Below are 19821 nucleotides of genomic sequence, written 5' to 3'. Positions count from 1 at the left end.
GCACATTTGCAACAGTAACACTATTAACGTCACTTCATCTGCAGCGGTGTACAATCTGACAGCTGCAGTACAGTAATTTGCAGTCGCACCCTGAAGCCATTGACCCGGATGTTGAGTTGCCACTTTATGAACAGTGACCTTCTTACTCACTCTGTCTGCAAGGAAGCAATACTATAATAAAATCTGTTCCTTTTCGAGTAAATTAAGGCATGGCGCATATGACATGTAGGTTAAATTAACTTAGGATATGCGCGACTGACGTGATTATTTTGCTCCATTAATGTTTTTTTCACACTTGCTTTTTAAGGTGGATTTAGTTTCTTCATCTGGAATTATTTAATTATTAATATTTAGATATAGAGTTGAGCTGAGTGCATGCCATGAATTTATATCGAGCATAAAGACTAATGCTGTGGGACAAAGAACTGTAATTAGTGATGGTCCCATCTGATGCTGAACCGGCCCCCTAGACCCCAGGGACCAATTTGGACAGACACGTGCCTGGTGTTCCCGCGTGTCTATCCGAACACCAGACGCGTTCCTTGGTTGTCCAGGAAACGCACAATTCCGCCTTCTGTCACGTTCCTGCACAGTGATCCCTGTCGTGTAGCTGACTCTCTAACTAGAGAGAGCACACATTTATCCATTACCCGCCATAAACATCCGAGTGGGCGGGAAAACCAGACATTTTCGACACGCCTTTTCTGAGCCCTATAATACGGCATAGACTGCAGTATCTACTGGATGATAAATGAATGGTTTAATTCCAAAACATCAACGCGGAAACATAAATTAACTCGTAATGTATGGTCCTTAAAAAAATAAAATAAAATAAAAAAGACCATTCAATATCAGCTTTACCACAACAGACATTTCAGATGAAACCTATTTAAAATAAGCTTAGATCTGCAGAAAGCGTTCCCTTTAGTCAACGATCAAGTTAACAGTATTTCTAGTGCATGATGCAAACTCATTCCACAAAACTGAGCCTGGTTTCTCCCAAGGTTTTTTTCTCCATTCTGTCACCGATGGAGTTTCGGTTCCTTGCCGCTGTCGCCTCTGGCTTGCTTAGTTGGGGTCACTTCATCTACAGCGATATCATTGACTTGATTGCAAATAAATGCACAGACACTATTTAAACTGAACAGAGATGACATCACTGAATTCAATGATGAACTGCCTTTAACTGTCATTTTGCATTATTGAGACACTGTTTTCCAAATGAATGTTGTTCAGTGCTTTGACGCAACGTATTTTGTTTAAAGCACTATATAAATAAAGGTGATTGATTGATTGATTGATTGAAAACATCTAATTAACATATTTTACAGCAAAGACACTTGAAAGATGTCGATAGATGAGTGATAGGCTATAATATCATCTGCTGGTTGATTGTTCCAGGTTTCGAAAACAATCAGATGAGCGTGTATCTCCCAACGAAACGTTGGAATTTTATATGGACAAAAGACAAAACCAACCAACAAATAATTTCAAAGACTTGATCCATAGCCTTTTGTTAAAATAGTCTGCACGGTCCGTGCACTTGCAGCTTACACACAGGCTTCAACACGGATATGCAAATCCTACGTGGGTAAACAAACAATAGATGAAGTTTATCTTTTCATCTGTCAGAAATATCGTAGCCCGTATTCAAATTCATACCAAAGAAAAAAAAAAGTATTTTTTTTCCTGATAATTCTGTAAATCACGAAAATATGTTGTAGATGACTTTCAAATAGGGTACTGATATAGTTTATGCTAATAGTGAAGAACAACTCTTTATATATAGGCCATAAAAGCTGATTTATGTATACAACACTGATAGTCTGAGCAGGTAGTGTGTTAATGCAATTTGACACCGAGAGCTAGTTTGGAGGAGAGAGGGAAAGTTTTGACACCCACTTCGACATTGTTGGCGGATCTGCTGAGGACACACACAGAGAGAGGTAGGCACTGTAGACCTTTTTTATTGTCAGCACAGTAACTAGATCAAATTTGAATTTAAAATGATAGACTGAAGTTATTTGTTTATTTGCTAAGGGCAACAAATTAATCAGTAGTCTACTTACAGGCTATATTTCAAAGTCTGTTTCAAAAAAAGTTTGATAACCCATCACTAGCGGTCAGTGAAATGTTTTCTGGTCCTCGATCTGAGGACAGATATATTTTGAGTTGCTCTACCAATACGCACATATCTGTAAATAGTGTAATTAATGTATAAAGGAGCTGTTGCTGAAAATGTCTTCATCGTGAACGTTACGTTTCGTGAGAGTATGAGACTGTTATTGTTTAAGCTTTTTCACCTGGCTCCAGTCAACCTCTTACTTGTGGTACTGCCAGGACTGGAGGATGAAACAGTATTTGCAAATAGGTCAACAAAAATGGAAAAGTATTTAATAATTTAGTCACCCTCGATCGTGACATTCCAAACATGTTTAACTTAAAAGTATTCAATGCTGCATTATATTTTAAGGTTGCACATATTATATTATCATTTTGTATTATATTCTAAGTCATTTGAAGTCATCTGATACATTTTTGTGAGGAACAGGATACAATCTAGGCTGTCATTAGTCAATTAGTCTAAATGTTCCCCATTTACCTTCATTACATTAAAAAGATCAGTTTGGGCCATTGCTCATTGTTCCATGGAGGAAAGAAAGCCATACAGATTTCGAAAGACATGAGGGTAGGTATAATGATCACACATTTGTGAACTCTTCCTCTAAACAAACTTGTTACTTCAGTTTGGCAATGTTGATTTATGCCATGGGGTTAGACAAATCATTCTAAATCAGATATTACTATAAAAAATATGAAAAATAATAATAAAAAATAAGTAATAAATTATCCTCTTATAATAAATACATTTCTTATACAATTTACAACATATTTTCTCAATAATATCTTTAAATATTCGAGGGAATGGTTTAATATTAACCTAATATGTTTGAATATTTTGGCAGATAAAAAAATAACAAAACAATAAACTATTAATTATTAACATGTCCATATGAATGACTTCCAAAATACTTGATAACCTAACAAAAATTGTACACAGTTTGCCAGATACAGAGGGTACACAGTCTTAATGGCTCCAATGAATTGCAAGTTTTACTCACACTGTTTGTGGTTGTGATCCACTCACTCTAAGCAGTGTCACACTTTTCCTTACAGTGGTTTCTCATTTCATTGAAATGTAGACCTTTGTAGAAAAATATGTTGAGTGTGCTAACATTCTCATTGATATCGTGCAGCTGAAGATGAGTGTCAAACATGCCATTAAAATAAACACTCTGTGTTGTTTTTATGCATGGATTTATTCCAAGTAAATTAGTTGCCTTGGGTGTTTCTTCTGATTGCTTGGAAGCAGAGATCTTTTCTTTACACGCAAATTCCTTGATAGAACAAGTACTCTACATTTAGGCTGTCATCCCAGTATTAGGTATGATAAATGTCAAGCCCTTTCTCTACAGTAACTCATGGCTGTAATTTAACAGAGGTGAGAGAAGCAAGACTACCAGGTCAGCAGAAATGCTGGACGTATACCCGAACCTGACACTTAGATTGGTATGCCAGTTAAAAATTGTAGTTTGTGTATGTTTTATCTTGTATATCCATGAGCTTTCAGCATTAAGTATGTTATTAACCAGAACATGAGTAGATTATACAATTATAGCCTGTAAAATTGGACTGTTTGATGAGGAGCTTGCACCAAAAATATAATTGGATGGGTACAGTTGATCCTCAGAATCTCATGTGTTGCCTTGTGTCAGTGTGTATCAATGAATGTTCACACCTATCTGTAAGAGGTGAACTGGAGCGTAAATCTGTGTGTGTTTTAGTGTTACATGTATCTTGGTGTGTGTGTGTGGGAATATAAAGCTCCTCTTTGACTGTGAGTTTGGATGAAGACCTCTTCCTCTCCTCCTGTCTGAGTATGGTCAGGCTGCAGTGTAAGTGTGAATGTGGCACCTGTGTGCTGCAATCCTGTTGTGTGGGCTTCCCATGCTCCATCGGTCAAGGAGGCTCAGCCTTCATCACTGACACACACACACACACACACACACACACAAGGGCCTGCATGGAGTTCATGGTATGTTCATGTTTTGCTGGTCTTTAATCATTCATTCTGCCAATTCTGTCTATTACTTCTGCACATTTCTGCATCATCGTTGTCAGTCACGCTCTGTTTGCTCGACAGTAACACTGATTGGCAGATCTCTGTCTAGATGAAATAATAGATCATGTTTAAGTTTATTTGCCATACCTGTTTTTTTCTTTTTCAGGAATATGACTGAACAATAATTGTGTAATTGTGGTTTGCTTCAAAGGCATTATGGTGCTCTAGTCTAGATACAACTGCGGACAGTATTGATGTATTTTTGTATACTTAAATACATAGTTCAAGTATCTGAAGGATTTGTGGATTATGTGGATTGTGGATTTTCTACAGATTTCATTTGTACTACACACATTCAAGCTAAATAAAAACTTTTTGAATACTTTAAGTTCCTACTCAGAGAGCATGCAATTTGGGACACAGCCAATGATTAATTAGTGAATCTGATTTGTTTGCAGCAGTCAACAACTCAGTAAATACTCCAACTGGAGTGATGTCCGAATCAAAATAGGCCTTCTAATAATTAAAATTAACACCAGACTGAGTGTTAACTTATTTAAGATCTATTCTGTCTATTTGACATGCTCTGTATTTTGAAAAGGTGGATGGAGTATGCCCCCCCCCCCCGCCCCCTAAAAATAAATAAATAACGAATAAATACATTATTTGTAGGTCCTCTATGCCCCGCCTCTCTGAAACATGTATATTTCTACAAAGTCCCTCCTTCTGACAATAACAGTCTGCTCTGATTGGCCAACTGACCCAGTGCATTATGATTAGCTGAACACCACAAGCACTCATCGGAAATGTAACACGCCTTTCCACAATTGCGAGCTTCACCTTTCTAAATCAATGTAAAGACCGTTAATAATATCCTAAGTTTTACCATGGGTTCAAGCTTGATGGGGAAACAGAGTCACCTGACAGACACAGTGGTGAAGCTCGTATGTGTTTGCAGTACACAAGCCACGGATGGTTAAGATCGCTCACTCCACTGCGTGACCGTATCTCTCTCTCTCTCTCTCTCTCTCTCTCACTCACACACACACACACACACACACACACACTCGATGAGCAAAACTCTGCATATGAACATTTAGTAGCAGGTAATTAAACTAATAACAAAACATACTTACAGTAGCCAATTCTGAAGCGCCAGATTGTCGTAGCAAAGTCAGCATGACCTCCTTTCCGAGGTTCACGAAACTGTCGTCCATAAAATGCGTTGCTGTTGTAAGTAATCTTAAAGATTCCTAAATGCATTTACTTTAGGAAGGCCAAATAAAGTGCTTTTGTTTTCACCTAGATACAGCATCTCCCTGACATGGCTGCTTAAACACTAACTGTGGTTACTGAAATCACACCTTCTTTCTTTGTGTGAACATTTGGGCGGCATTACGCAAATATTTCCACATAGTGACATAGATATGTGGGGGCATGTTTAAACGAGATGTTTTAGGGGTCCGTGGCAGTCTTAACTTTTATAAAGAATATCTCTTTGGATTTGAGACTTTAGTCTTTGCAACTAAAAGTCTTTAGTCTTTGCAACTAAAGGTCATTGAAATTGCATCATATGACCCCTTTAAAGTCTTTTATAGTTCCAGCCATTTGTGTATCCTTTTTTTTTCCCTGTGTGCTGTTTCACTGTTACGCTATCTTCTATTTTATCAATAAAAACCATGGATACAAAGGTTCCTTTTTTTCTTTTTTGATCTTGAGCTCTTCTGGGAGGTAGACCTCCTATGAAAGCTTTCATTGCGATTTCTCCCTGCTCACACTCTTAATATACCCAACATCTCATCACCCTTCACTCTGTGCTGTGGAGGACAACAACTAATTGTTCCAGAGTTTATGTGTCTTACTCTCCTCTTCCTCAACAGCCTTCTCCTGGCAAGCTCTCAAACATCTGGCCCCACTGCTCACTTGAGAGCTTCTGGTCGTCCAGCTTTAATAAAATAAATAGGGTTGGACTTACATCATTTACCACTATTTCTCTCTGCGCCTGTTTCAGTCGCACACATCTGCCCTGCAGGTGTCTGCTCTCCTTCCTCTGCCTTACAATGGCGTGGTAGTTATGGAAAGCAGGGGCATGTTTCTACATGTGAAAGGCCCTTCTGATGAATGGTTGCCTGAGTTGGTGGGAAATTACAGGACAGGGCCTTCTTCAGTTGCTAGGGATTGAAGTAAGACTTGTACTGTACATGAAATCTTACCGAGCCGGTATTTGTTTGTTTGTGTTGGTGCTTTTTTCCACCCAGTCTTGCATGACGAGTCTTAATGGTTTTTACTTCACAGTAATTGAGTGCACACCTCCAAATTATTTTGAAATCTTTTATTTACACAGCGTTCCCTCATTGTAATTGTATTCTAGAGAAGATTTTATCATCCTTATGATATATTGTGCAATACCTGGCATCAGTTAGACATGGAAACGGTTAACATTAAAATAGTAATAACATTAACTTAAACCACAATTATCCCTATCTCATTCTTAGTCAGTTTGCCTGTCAGCAAAGTTAATATTTGTCTCTCACCGCTTGCAGTTTTGAAGAACACTAGGAATGTGGTAGATGTGCATCATTAGGTATAGTGTAAATCCAGCAATGTTGGGGGTAAAATCAGACAGTGGCCTATACACAGAAGCAATGAGAGAACAGATGTGCTGCTATCATTCATATGTGCACCACATTTAATAGTCCATTCAGGTCTATTTAGCCTGACCATTGCTGCCGAGGGTATGTGTGCTAGATTTGAGGTGCTGGATTTGATCCAACTGTAGTTGATATTCTGGTTTCTTTTAAAACATACACAGCTGTTCAAAAGTTTAGGGTAAGTAAGATTTTTTTTTTTTGTTCAAAGGAAATGAATACTTTAGTTCATCAAGGATGCATTAAATTGATTAAAAGTGACATTAGAGAGGCTGAAAAACAACAAAGATGATCAAGGATATCTGCCAGTTCATTTTGGAAGTTTTATAGATATGTTATCATTTTGGAAACAACAGTCTCTTTAAATCAGTAAAGTTCCCCTCTTTCCTTCTCTATCCAGCAGTCCAGTACTTGAGTCAGTATGAATGGTCCCTTCAGTCCCAGGCGGGAACCAGGACCTGACCTCTCCTGTCTGCACCAGTACAACGAGTGGCTGGCGTGCAGGCATGAGTCCAGTCTACTGCCCATGAAAGAAGATCTGGCCATCTGGCTTAACAGAATCCTTGGTAAGAAAATAAAAGCATGTTCATGTTTCCATTCTAATTGTGATTTGTAAACTGGTGACCGTAAAAGGGAAGTTAATCTAAAAATAATATTTCTGTCATCATTTAACCAAACCACACACACACACACACAAACATCACCACCAAGTGAAACAATGGTGGAGAAGTATCTGGATATGGACAAGCCTTTATGTAGGAGTGTAGTTAACCAGAAGTGGTTGATTGTAGTATCTGGGCTGTGGACACTAAAAACTTAATCTTTAGGGCAACACTGAGTCTTTTACAGCAACTATAAATTGCCTCTGGCAGTTTAACACATGGAAACGTCTAACTACAGCTCAAGTATGTCAAGGAAATGTGAATTGGAAATCACCAGCCCACTTATTTTATTATCACAGTTCTAGGAGAAGATGGTGCCTTGCGCTTTCCAAATGCTTTTTTTTCTGCATGTGCTTTGCATTTCACCATTTAAGATAGTTTTTTGTTAAATCTTCATTCGAACAACTCATGTCTACCAACTAAGTTGCTAACAGGTTGGCAACTATGCTTTGGGGAAACGCACCCCTGATCAGGAATACATTTCCTTGTATGTCTTTACCTCTGCTATTTGTTGTCAGAACCTCTTAATACAACTGAGGGCTGACACAACACATAAAGAGGTCAAAAGACCACAGAATCCCTAAGCCAAATAAAGCCTAAATACACAGCAGAGACACAACAACCTGAGAAATCAGATGAGACGATATACAACATCAGAGTTGTTGTAAAAAGCTGATGAGGGATTTCTCTCATTAACACGCTTCTCTTCCTGTTCCTGCTGATCTCAGGGCAGCATTATGACTCTGTGGTTGGCAGACAGCGGGAGATCTCTTTGTTTTCTTACACACTTCTCTCCTGCTCTGAGCTAATGACAGTGCCCAGTCATTCTGCACATCAGGCTTTCTGTTTTTGTTGTGGTTTCCCTCTGCCGTCCCCATCCCCAGGCCCTCTACTCCCCCATTACCGTGATGGTAAGCTCCGGTACCACTGCTGTGTTTGAATCTGTATGTACTTAACACCCAGGCCTCAGGAATGTGCCTGTACAGCCGTGAGAATCTCAGAGCAAGTGTGTTTAGAGGATTTTTTGGGGCATCTTCAAGTTGCCTAAGGTAGTGAAAGAGCAAGAAAAAAAAGATGGACAAGAGGACTTGTAAGGAAGGTAAAACAACAGCCATGAAAATTTTACAGAACTGCATGTAAGCCCAAGTGACAATATGTATTTTAGAGCTACCAGTTCATGCACTATTATTCATTCACTACCTTTATAACCTTCCTCTTTAGTTTCTTTATCATTCTTTAGCTCTTAATGCTCATTTATTTCTCTGAATGCTTTCTGCACAGGTTTGGATATAACCGTGGATGACTTCATGGACAGACTAGACACTGGTGTCGTCCTGTGTCAGCTTGCAGAGGTGCTGCAAGAGAAGATGATTCTGGCCTGCAATGGAAAGGTGCTCACAGCGTGACACATTACATTTATGGGTAGTTTGGTCCTAATCTAGAACTTAAGATGAGCCATAAAAATGTAAACCATGTTATGTGTATAAATAATAAATAAATAAGATGTGCATGCAAGTTTTGAAACCAAGTAACTCTATTGCACAGGCACATAAACAGTAGATAGAGTTGCAAGAATAAATGAATATAATATACAAATTTCAGCAAGGATGCATACATTGAAAGTGACAGTAAATACTTTTAAATTGTACAACTGTGACACTGAAGACTGGAGTAATGGCTGATGAAAATGCAGTTCAATTCATATTCAGTTCATACTAAACCAGAAAACAGTTATTTTATATTACTGTTTTGACAGTATTTTTGATCAGATAAATGTAGCATCGGCGAACATAAGATCATTCATCCCTTGTATGAAGTCATGATCTATTCCTGTCTCATTCTAAAGGCTGTGCCTTTCAGAGGTCTCATTTGTCATACATGCCTCTTTTCATAAAAGTAGCCATTACAAAATAGACTGTTATTCCTCATGAGGAGTGAATTGCTGAAATTTCTTTCATGCTTTGGAATGTAATGGTCACTTTTATAAAAAGAGGCAGCCTCAGTGACATATGTGGCTGATAATGTGACATTCAGAGGGCACAGCCTTCGAAATGAGACACAACATACATAACTACTTTCCCGACAATCTTTCAGCCCCTGACTGTGACCTGTGTGCTGGTGTTATGGGGGTGCATCAGTATCTTTTTTGAAGACTTATTATAATTAGTAGCACTGGCAGGAGCACTGGCTTGTGCAAGGCTTATTTTTGAAAAATATATGTTTTTTGAAAAAAATAATAATAATAACAGAGGGACAATTATCTGTTGTACTACTTATACTGCAAAATATTCAGATGAACACATACTAAGCTGATCAGAGATATATTTCAGTTGGTTTCTTTTGTTTCCCATAGCCTTTTATTCGGCGTGTGATTCGCTGGCGGTCTGATGCAGCCTCTGGATCATTCTTCGCTCGAGACAATACTGCGAATTTTCTGTACTGGTGCCGTAAAATTGGAGTGGAGCAATCACACCTGTTTGAATCTGAAGATCTTGGTAAGTATTAAAATCAGCATACACGGCATACAGTCAAGTGGCATGAGCTTGTAAGTCTGTGAGCTGGTTCACCAACAATCCTAAGAAATCTGACAGTGGACTCCTTTTAAGCACAGAATGTTCAGTGTTTTCCTTGTTCATTTTTATAATTATGAGATCATTAAGTGAGATGTCCAGTTACAATAAGCCTTACTTTTCGGTCTATGCAGGCTGTTGTCCTAAAGAACTGCTGAATAGACAGGCAGTATCAATATCTGTGTCACTCCACTGTTCACTGCGTCACACCCTTGGCCCCCGCTGTCCATCACTGTGTGAAGAATAATGGAGAGAAAGAGAAGGATATAGAAATGAAAGGACAGTAGGTCAGGGGAAAAATGGGGAATGGAAAATAGGGTCAAAGATAAAGAATATAATACAATAAAAGATAAAATGTAAAGGAGTGCACATTGAGAGGTTTTGAGAGGATAGGTAAAATAATGTAGCGTTCAAGAGTGTTCAGTAATTGTTATTGTAGTCCCAGAGTTGACTTTTATATACTGTATGCACATACCTGATGTTGAAATGGATTTCATGAACTGTCTGACATAAACGAACTGTTTATTTTAAACTTCAAACCAGTCTACAGTGATACCTTCTTACTGGTAATCTAGCCAACATTAATCATAACTTTCAAAATGAGGCTATTTTGGATTTATCCATTGTTTCTTTGTTTTCATAAGGATTCACACATTTAAACCTCGTCAGAGACAGAGAGACAGATTTCTGTTTTCGTTCTTGATGATAAAAGTTTTAACAAGACTTAGCATCTTTGTGTTTTCCACTTTTCCACTGCACAACAAAGACATAATTTTTATCAGTGCAAAGTTTGACTACAACGTTTGTTTTGTGTCTGCACTGCAAAGGCTCATGGGTGGGTTTTTAAGAAAATGAAACCATATTTAGTGAGGTGAAAATTCTTTGCTAATGGGATTAGACATATAAATAATAAAGAATACATTTATAATAAAATAAGAATTTAAATTAATTAAAATAATAATTAAAAAAAAATGTAAATTGATCTTGATCTTGTTTTAAGAGTGTTTAGATATTTAAAAAAAAGATTTTCCTCCGTGAGATTCTGCATACCAACTTTCCCTATTTTTCCCTAGCAGTCATCCTTATTCACTTTGCAGTGTTATGATACTGATATTTGAGGAAGTTTAATGTCATTTAGCTGAATAGATATATCAAATGTCTTTTTCCTTTGGGAATCTTTGCATGTGTCCATCAAAGCTTGTGTCTTCTGTCCATTCTTATGCCCAGGTTACAGTATATGTTTGAGCTGACGTCATAGACCTCTGAGGACTTTGTTGTGTGAATGACAGTGTATGTGTTTCACCAGTTCTTCAGAAGCAGCCCAGGGATGTGTGCTTGTGTCTCATGCAACTTGGGAGAATTGCTTCAAGGTGAGTTCCTTTGATCTTTAAAGTTGTTTATATCACACCATCACCATATAATCATCTCTCAGTCAGAGCTGAATAAATGTTCCTCCTCAGGTATGGCATTGAGCCGCCTGTGCTGGTCAAGCTTGAGAGAGAGATTGAGAAAGCCGAAGATGAGTCTTTGTCACCATCCATGTATTTCGCCTCACCTCTGCCGTCTCCCTCCACCCCACCTGTTTTTTTCCTTCCTGATCCAGAGCCCCCTCCAACCACAACCCCCTCATCCATCTCCCCTCCACCAGACCCTTTTCCCTTGCCTTCTCTGGCCCCTCCCCCTCCCCCTGAGTCCACGTCCATCTTCTCTGACTCAAACACCCAGTCAGAACCTCAACAAACTTCACCAACTGCACCATCACCCATTCAGACACCCATCAAATCAACGCCGCCCTCACCGTCAAATGGCCTTGTGAAGACTAGAGGGAAAAAGAGCAGCGGTAACTTGCTGGATGCCATTGTGAGTATTCAAAGTCATAGACTGTATGTGGTTTACCAGGCCTTAGCATACTAGTGCATGACTTCAGGATAATTATCAAAAGCGTGTTTTCTTTGTTGCTTTGTTTCAGGTGAAGCAGATATCAGAGGATCCACCGTGCAAATGTCCAGTCAAATTCTGCATCGAAAAGCAGCCAAAAGGCCATTATCGTGTTGGAGACAAAGTCCTCTATGTCAGGGTATGTATTACTCTTTCCACCCCAGTCTTCTTTACTTAGGTTTAGTTGAAGGAAAGTCTAATTCAATATTTATTATTTCCCGCTTTCATTTGTATTTCCATTGACTTCTATAGAAAGATATGAAACGATATATGTAAAATCATGTTTCAATGTTTATTATAAGCGATCAATGTGTCAACAAGCTCTGCTGTGCTTTCACTGTTTCTTTGGAAGAACAAATATTAGTTTTGAACCTGAGAGAACACAGTATTCAGTCAAGGCAAAGCCTCATGGGAGCTGGTGTTGCCTGGCAACATGGAGAAAAGGTTCACACCTTTGAATAGGGAAAAAAGGAGGTTCAGGCTAACAAATGTCTAGGATCAGGGCTGGAAAGTCTGTACACTGGAACAGAACAGAAATAATGCAGAAGAATAAACAATCATAAATGCCCAGTCATACTGAAAATACACATAGAATTTTGTTTATATTAAAACTCAAATTACCTACAGAAGCTCATACATGATATTTTGATATTTTGTGCATCTAAACCCTACATGGAATAGTTGAATTGCTAACAGATTTGCAAGTTTGTCTCATTTGGCACATGTGCAATCTCATTACATGCTTAATTAATCATATCAAAATACACTTACTTTATGTAACACATTATTTGTGTTTATTGTCACATTAATAGCCATCAACGCATCAAGCTGTTTGTGAACATTAATAAGAACTTACCTTGCTTTTGTCATTTGACTTTTGTCTTTTAATTACTTTCTGCTTAGAAACACTAACCAAACTTTTTAATCTACTTTTATAGATCAAAGCTAAGTCAATAATTAAAAATCTGATGAATCTATTCAGCAACAAATGAATGACACTAGGGGGTCAATTGAAGAAACTTTCATGATCATAAAAGGTGGCCATACAAGCAGAATTCATCTATAGGTTGGTTACTGATCAACATTAAGGAACGACATAGAATTAAAAACACACCACAAGTCATTAGCTGTGTGAATGTATTTTGAGACTTACAGCCTCGCTTCTGTTGGCTCCACCCCTCCCTTTTATGATTTTTCAATCAGACAAATCCTTTAGGGCAACAATATGTGAGGCTGATGAAGAAAAGCATTCACTTTCTGTCAGAGATCCAATTAGAGAGAGAGAGGCTTACTGTAGCATTCAAAGAGAAAGAGGATGGGAGCTTTTAATATCATTTCTCATGTTTTTTTTTCTACTTCTGTTGTGACACCCTGTGCTAAAATGAAAGAGAAGGAAGATCCATTAGATCATGACGATAGCTGAGCTGTGTAGTAGAAGGGGTGAAGAATTGGTGAATCATTAAGATTTACGTTTCATGCCATGTCTGACATTAACAGGAATATTAATGGCATCATGAATACTTTACCTTTAGCTCTGATTTGAACGCATAATGCCATTTCAACATCGCATGTTAAAAGCTGTTTGCCTTTATCTGACAAAACTCTTCTTTCGCAGACACCACATTTACAGTAAATGAATATAGCTAATACAAGCGTCACACCCTTTTATAGCTTTTTTTATGCATTTATGCATTTTTGCTATACATGTTACACCAAGTCTATCTTGCATCGGATCTGTTCAGTAATTAAGCACATTATTCACCATTCATTGTTGCTACAAAAAAGGCAGATTAAGGGTAAGATATGGATATCATCCTGGTGGATCGAGGAGGGAAGCAGGCAGAGAAACAGACCCACGAGGCCCTGGTGGTCTTGTTTTTGTGGCTAAAGCTGTCTGATGTGCTTTAGATTTACATGGGTGTTCAGAATACAGGTAATCTTTTTAAGGTGGGAATGCTACTGTATTTGCCATCTCTGATGCATCTCCAAATGTATTTTTCCGTACATTTTGCACTTCACTAATATAAAGGTGTGCATATTATATATATATATATATATTTTAGAACAAATAGCTTGTTTGAACAGCTCTATCCTACCCAGCGGATGTACTCAAATAAAGGTATGAAAGCTACAAGTCTGCCATCTAGCGGCCAACGTGTTCACCACAGCACGGCCGCTCTAGTCTCAGTCACATTCATTTTTCAGGGGAGGAAAAAGACTAAAATCAGTTTCGCTCTCTTCATATATAATAGAGAGGCTATAAATGCGAATAATACGTAATGAGATTGGAATTTGACCACGCGGGGTTCTCAGAAAAGCGTTTAAACAACACGTAATGTAGCATACTGCCCATACCATGATATTTAGTGCATTATTGACTTCACACTTAAGTCGCGCGTTACACAACGTATACTTTCATTCCGCACTGCCGGTGTTGACTGCTAAATTTACGTACGTGTCAGAGTCGATAAAGGTTTGACTGACGCGGGGTTTTCTTAAACAGACTCCCCCTCCTCTCGTGTATTTGTTAAGTCTCGCTCACCTCCTCTGTCAGCCCTGACATTTTAATCTGCTTGGGAACAGCTGAGCCTGATCAGACTGCGTGGTAATTAGAATACTGCTTGGCAAACTCGTGCGCGCGCTTGTATATATCCATCTATTAGGATGCATCAAGCGAAAAGGATTTGGAGGGGTGGGAGGTGCAAAACATATAAATCTGGTTGTATTACCAGCAGCTTAACAGCTTTGTAATGAGAGGGTCAAGACTGATAAGGTGGTGGGGAGGAGGGAATAGATGACTGCCGGTGCCTCAGGGGACAGAGACACATTTCTCAGGAGACGTGACTTGACCCTTCCTGCGCTCTCGTTCCCAGTTTCAATGCATTTCTATTTCGTGCTTCTTGTTCTTGCTCGGGAACGGTTGCCGTGGCAGCGAGCGAGCTTCACGCCACGCGCCGTGGGTGTCTATGTGTGTGTGTGTGTGTGTGTGTGTGTTTGTGTTTGGATTTGTCCTGCGCTGGTGCTCAGCTGGTGTCGTGAGGTGGTGTTTCATTATGCTTAATGAGACTCTCTCTCGTTCTCTCTCTCTCTCTCTCTCTCTCTCTGGGATCATTTGCCTTTCATCGAATCTTCTGCATATTAAATGTACACTTTGAAAATTTTATGAGGGAGGAGGGGCGTGTTCCTTAATTTTCTCTAAATGCGTTGGTTTTTAATTAAATTATCAGATTAAGACCTCAAATATTGTAATATGAAGTTTGCATTGCTACCTTTCAGATGTCTTTTATGTATATATTGTTTTATCCTTTTCCTGCTTTTAAACAATGAATATTAATGTTGAGATATATACATTTTGTATATTTCAAATTTTATGTTGGATTTTCATAGACCTGTTTAAAAATATACTCTAAACATGAGAATCCATTTCAGTATTTGTTCTGTGGAAATTATTTACATCACCGTCCCACAGCTGTGGCATTGTCACCACAACAAAAAAAATTTGCCCTGATAATTAGCATAGTTACTGTATTTACCAAGGAAACAACAGTGAGGAGCATCAGAGGCTTCACATGTAATATATAGGAGACATAATGTGTGAGGAAATCAATAGAAAATAAATCAAGGTAAATATCACATGTGAGCACCCAGAGCTGGGTGGATTACTTATGAATTGTAATCAGTTACTGATTACAGATTACATGACAATTTGTAGTCAGTAATATAATATCTTAGATTATACATTTTTGGTAACGTAATCTGATTACTTTTGGATTACATTTGGATTACTAAATACTAACACTAATGTACCTTGCCCTTAGTGTTTGCTAGTAACACTGAATAAAACAAAATCACATTTTATGATTTTCAAGCATATTTACTTATAATTAAGTACATTTAGAACACAGCTATATTACAAAAATCAATACTGAAAAACATGAAATTCACAGCAATATCACTGTTAGAGCGAATATTTAATCTAAAAAAAAACACTAGAAGTGTATACGACTGTATCAATGAAAAACATAAAACAATAGCTACATTACAAACATGAATTTTGAAAAAGTCTAAACTCACACAGCAATAACATTTCTATCCATCTCAAAACATTTTAAGCAGGCAACGTAAAAAAGTTTATAAATGTTAAAAAAGGAAATTTTGGAGAATCAATTAAGGTATTTTTCGGACTATAAGTCACACTTTTTTTCATAGTTTGGCTGGTCCTGCGACTTATAGTCAGGTGTGACTTATTTATCAACATTAATTTGACATGAACCGAGAGAAATGAACCAAGAGAAATGAACCAAAAGAAAACATTACCGTCTCCAGCCGCGAGAGGGCGCTCTATGCTGCTCAGTGCTCCTGTAGTCTACACTGAAGACATAGAGCGCCCTGGCGGCTGTAGACGGTATTTTTTTCTCTTGGTTCTTGCTTCTGAATAAATGCGACTTATAGTCCAGTGCGACTTATGTTTTTTTCCTCATCATGACGTATTTTTGGACTGATGCGATTTATACTCAGGTACGACTTATAGTCCGAAAAATACGATAATTGTGAACAATTTATTACCATTGTGCAAATAATATGTAATCATGTAGTCCATAAAAAAGTAACTGTAGTCTTATTAAGAGTATTTGAAAAAGTAGTTTACTTTAATTACAAGTACTTGAGTTTTAGAATCTGATTACGTAATCCAGATTACATGGAATCTGTTACTACCCAGCTCTGTGTGCACATTTATTTTATGTTATTAAAGTCTGACACTTTATTTATTTTTTAAGAAATTTACTTCAATTTAAATGTGGCCATAGGAATTATGGTAGCACTTTATTTTACAGTCCTGTTCCTCATGTACATAATATGTACTTATTATAGTAATTACAATAACTATGTAATAACTAGGTACTAACCCTGAACCTACTCCTAAACCTATCCGTACCCCATGTAGTTACCTTGAATTACCAGAACTTTCTTAGATAAATACACTGTAAGTACACTATAAGTACATGTTAGTACACGTACTGTAAAATAAAGTGCAACTGGAATTATATTAGACACAATACATGATTTGAGAAGTGGAGGACATAACAGTTTTGAAGAAATGTAATAATAACAGAGAACCTTCTCTCTTTTGCTTTCTCACATTTACAGATGCTGAATGATAAACATGCCATGGTGCGTGTTGGTGGTGGATGGGAGACCTTTGGTACTTACTTGTTAAAGCATGACCCGTGTAAGATGACTGAGGTCGCTCGGCCTGGAACCAAAACCTGCAAGCCTAACGGCAGGTCCCCAGTCAAGAGAGAGCTGTCCCGGGACAGTTATCTGGTCGTAGGTACTCATTCCCACTTCAAGAAGTAATGTGACTCAATAACTGCTATTTCTGTTAAATCAACTGCAGGCTGATTTTTTATTTTTGTCAAGGAGTGAAGCAACCCAGTTGGCTTTTTTGTTTTTTTGGTCCTCAACCTTTTGGGTCTTGACTCAAAAATGTGTCACAGGTCTGTTCTAGTCGTTGCACAGACAGCTTATTAACAGGGTTGCACATAAGTGGTCCGCAGGTCAGCATGTGCGACCAAAATAAGAAATGCGCTGTGTAAATTAGTTCAGTGCGTGCGTTTGTGTACCGACATGGTTGACAGCTGTTAATGGACATTTAACATTTTAGATCGACAAACTGTACTGTATAAGATCTCTATGTCAAACTGAAAGCATAAATCTTTATGATCTTTATCTAAAGAACTAAATGTAAATCCAGTTCTAAAAATAAAAGCAACTGAGAGCTACCAATGTTATACAGTACTTAAATCTCTTAAATAATTTATCAATCCAAACTGTTATACACAACAACAAAAAAATAAATACTGATACACACACTGAAATAATTTTACAGAGTCAAGTTTTATGACAAAAGTCATAAAATAAAATTAAGCAGCACAATGCACTTTTTATTTGCCTAAACCGTGAAATTAAAAATATTTTAAAAATCATGGCTAGATTTTAAACTAACAAAAAATGTAATATTCATAACATTATCTACTGACATGTATTACATGTTCAAATAAAGTTTTGAACTTTTTTATATATAAAGGGATGAGTTAGAATGATAAATTAAATTGTATCTGCTCCATAAACAGTTCTACATAAGCTAATGTGCATTCTCAACACTTCTGATAACAAGGTAGGCTATTTTGCATCTACCGGTTCCGTCTATTTTGTATTGGTCTGAACAAAAATATGGCAGACTGAATGAATTTGTACATCAACAGTTTGAGAGCAGAGGGCGCTTATGAACAGCAGAACAGAACTGTTTCCACGGTAACCTCTGTAAACAAAGCTGCCCTGCCTTCTAAAACAAAGTTTTATAACTAGGGCTGTTTGATTCCACAATTTTTGGAATCTATGCCAATTTCAATTCCTGATCCTGGAATTGATGGGAATCGATTCACTGTTGTTTTTGATTCTTTTCCAATTCTTGTTTTTTTAGATTGAAGGAACCTAATCTCACCATGATGACTGCATGATAGGTCATAGAATGTAACCTTCCTATAATATGAAGCAAGCTTTTATTCTGGCAGGTTGCCGGTGTCATGAGAAATCGAGTCCCCCTTTGAAATTGTCAGAATAACAGCTTGCTGGTTTTAAGTTTGAAATGACATTAAATAAATAATAATAAAAATATTAGCATTTTATTTTTAAGTTTACTATAAAATAATTGTATTTGTATTTAATACAACCTTTATATTTTACAATAGAATAGTATTATCACATTTTAATATTTAGTTTATCATTTCATAAAAAATAAAATAAAAAAACGAAATAAAGTGCAATAATCACATTTATTCATTTATTTTGTATATTAATATCTGATGGGTCACACCATGTACCACTGTGTGAGGACCAAACCAAATCTCCAGCTTCTCATATGAGAACCAGGCTGAAAAAAACTTTTGTGCACCCCTTTTTATTAACTTATAAAGAGGACGAAAATACTTTTGAAAAAAAAAATGACTACAGTACATGATTATATTAATACATTTCAATGTTTACATTTATTTTTAAAGAACATTTTGTTTACTTTTGTATGGTACAAAATGTCGGTAATGTGCTGGGTTAGGTCACCATTTGATGTACAAACTGGCCTAACACAAAAGATTATTGACCCTTATGTTTTATATAGGGTATATCTCCTGGGTTTGTTTGCTGATATAAGTTTTTTTCTTTCTTTAAATTTTAGAAGCATAAAGGGCATGATCTCTGTTGAATCAATGACTGGGAACCCAATATTGATTTACTTTATTTTTATTTTACTGTAATGTTTAATTCTGATTTATGGGTGTTGTATGCTGACTGTTTGACTTTACAAAGACATTTCTGTAATGTTTTCTGAATGAGGGAATAAAGTGAACATGTTCCGCAAAGATCCTATAGGTGGTGCTCTATATCAAATTATTAACTTTATTTCGTACTGCACGTGGTGTTACTGTAACATTATCTTTCTATGAAAATTAGTTTAGAGTACTGTGAACCCCATTGCTATGCAGTATAGGAAGAATATTAAACAGGACCCATCTGTCTGATATGCTTCCATTATATATATATATATATATATATATATATATATATATATATATATATATATATATATATATACATACACACACACATACACACACACACACACACACACACATACATACATACAGTACAGACCAAAAGTTTGGACACACCTTCTCATTCAAAGAGTTTTCTTTATTTTCATGACTATGAAAATTGTAGAGTCACACTGAAGGCATCAAGAGCTATTTGACCAAGAAGGAGAGTGATGGGGTGCTGCGCCAGATGACCTGTCCTCCACAGTCACCGAACCTGAACCCAATCGA

The 19821-nt window shown here is 37.3% G+C and overlaps 1 protein-coding gene across 1 annotated transcript; it reads left to right on the top strand.

Moving 5' to 3' along the window:
* The first annotated feature begins 1883 nt into the window (after window positions 1-1883).
* Window positions 1884-17919, top strand: LOC113051562 (growth arrest-specific protein 2-like). Its single transcript, XM_026215436.1, has 8 exons — window positions 1884-1946; window positions 7172-7337; window positions 8715-8824; window positions 9787-9928; window positions 11310-11373; window positions 11464-11863; window positions 11973-12080; window positions 17090-17919. Exons 2-8 carry the CDS (start codon window positions 7193-7195, stop codon window positions 17297-17299), a joined length of 1179 nt encoding a protein of 392 aa, XP_026071221.1. The 5' UTR covers window positions 1884-1946; window positions 7172-7192; the 3' UTR covers window positions 17300-17919.
* The last annotated feature ends 1902 nt before the right edge of the window (window positions 17920-19821 follow it).

The sequence above is a fragment of the Carassius auratus genome, chromosome 32 (assembly GCF_003368295.1).
Source record: "Carassius auratus strain Wakin chromosome 32, ASM336829v1, whole genome shotgun sequence".
NCBI classification, from domain to species: domain Eukaryota; kingdom Metazoa; phylum Chordata; class Actinopteri; order Cypriniformes; family Cyprinidae; genus Carassius; species Carassius auratus.
Note: the sequence above shows the minus strand (reverse complement) of the source record. Positions and strands in the feature narration are given on the sequence as shown.

Bases quoted from the DNA above. Each gene is read 5' to 3' on its own strand.
- LOC113051562 (XM_026215436.1), top strand. From the start codon at position 7,193: ATGAATGGTCCCTTCAGTCCCAGGCGGGAACCAGGACCTGACCTCTCC. The intron at 7,338-8,714 runs GTAAGAAAATAA...CTTTCTGCACAG, and splicing joins CTGGCTTAACAGAATCCTTG to GTTTGGATATAACCGTGGAT. The intron at 11,864-11,972 runs GTGAGTATTCAA...GCTTTGTTTCAG, and splicing joins GTAACTTGCTGGATGCCATT to GTGAAGCAGATATCAGAGGA.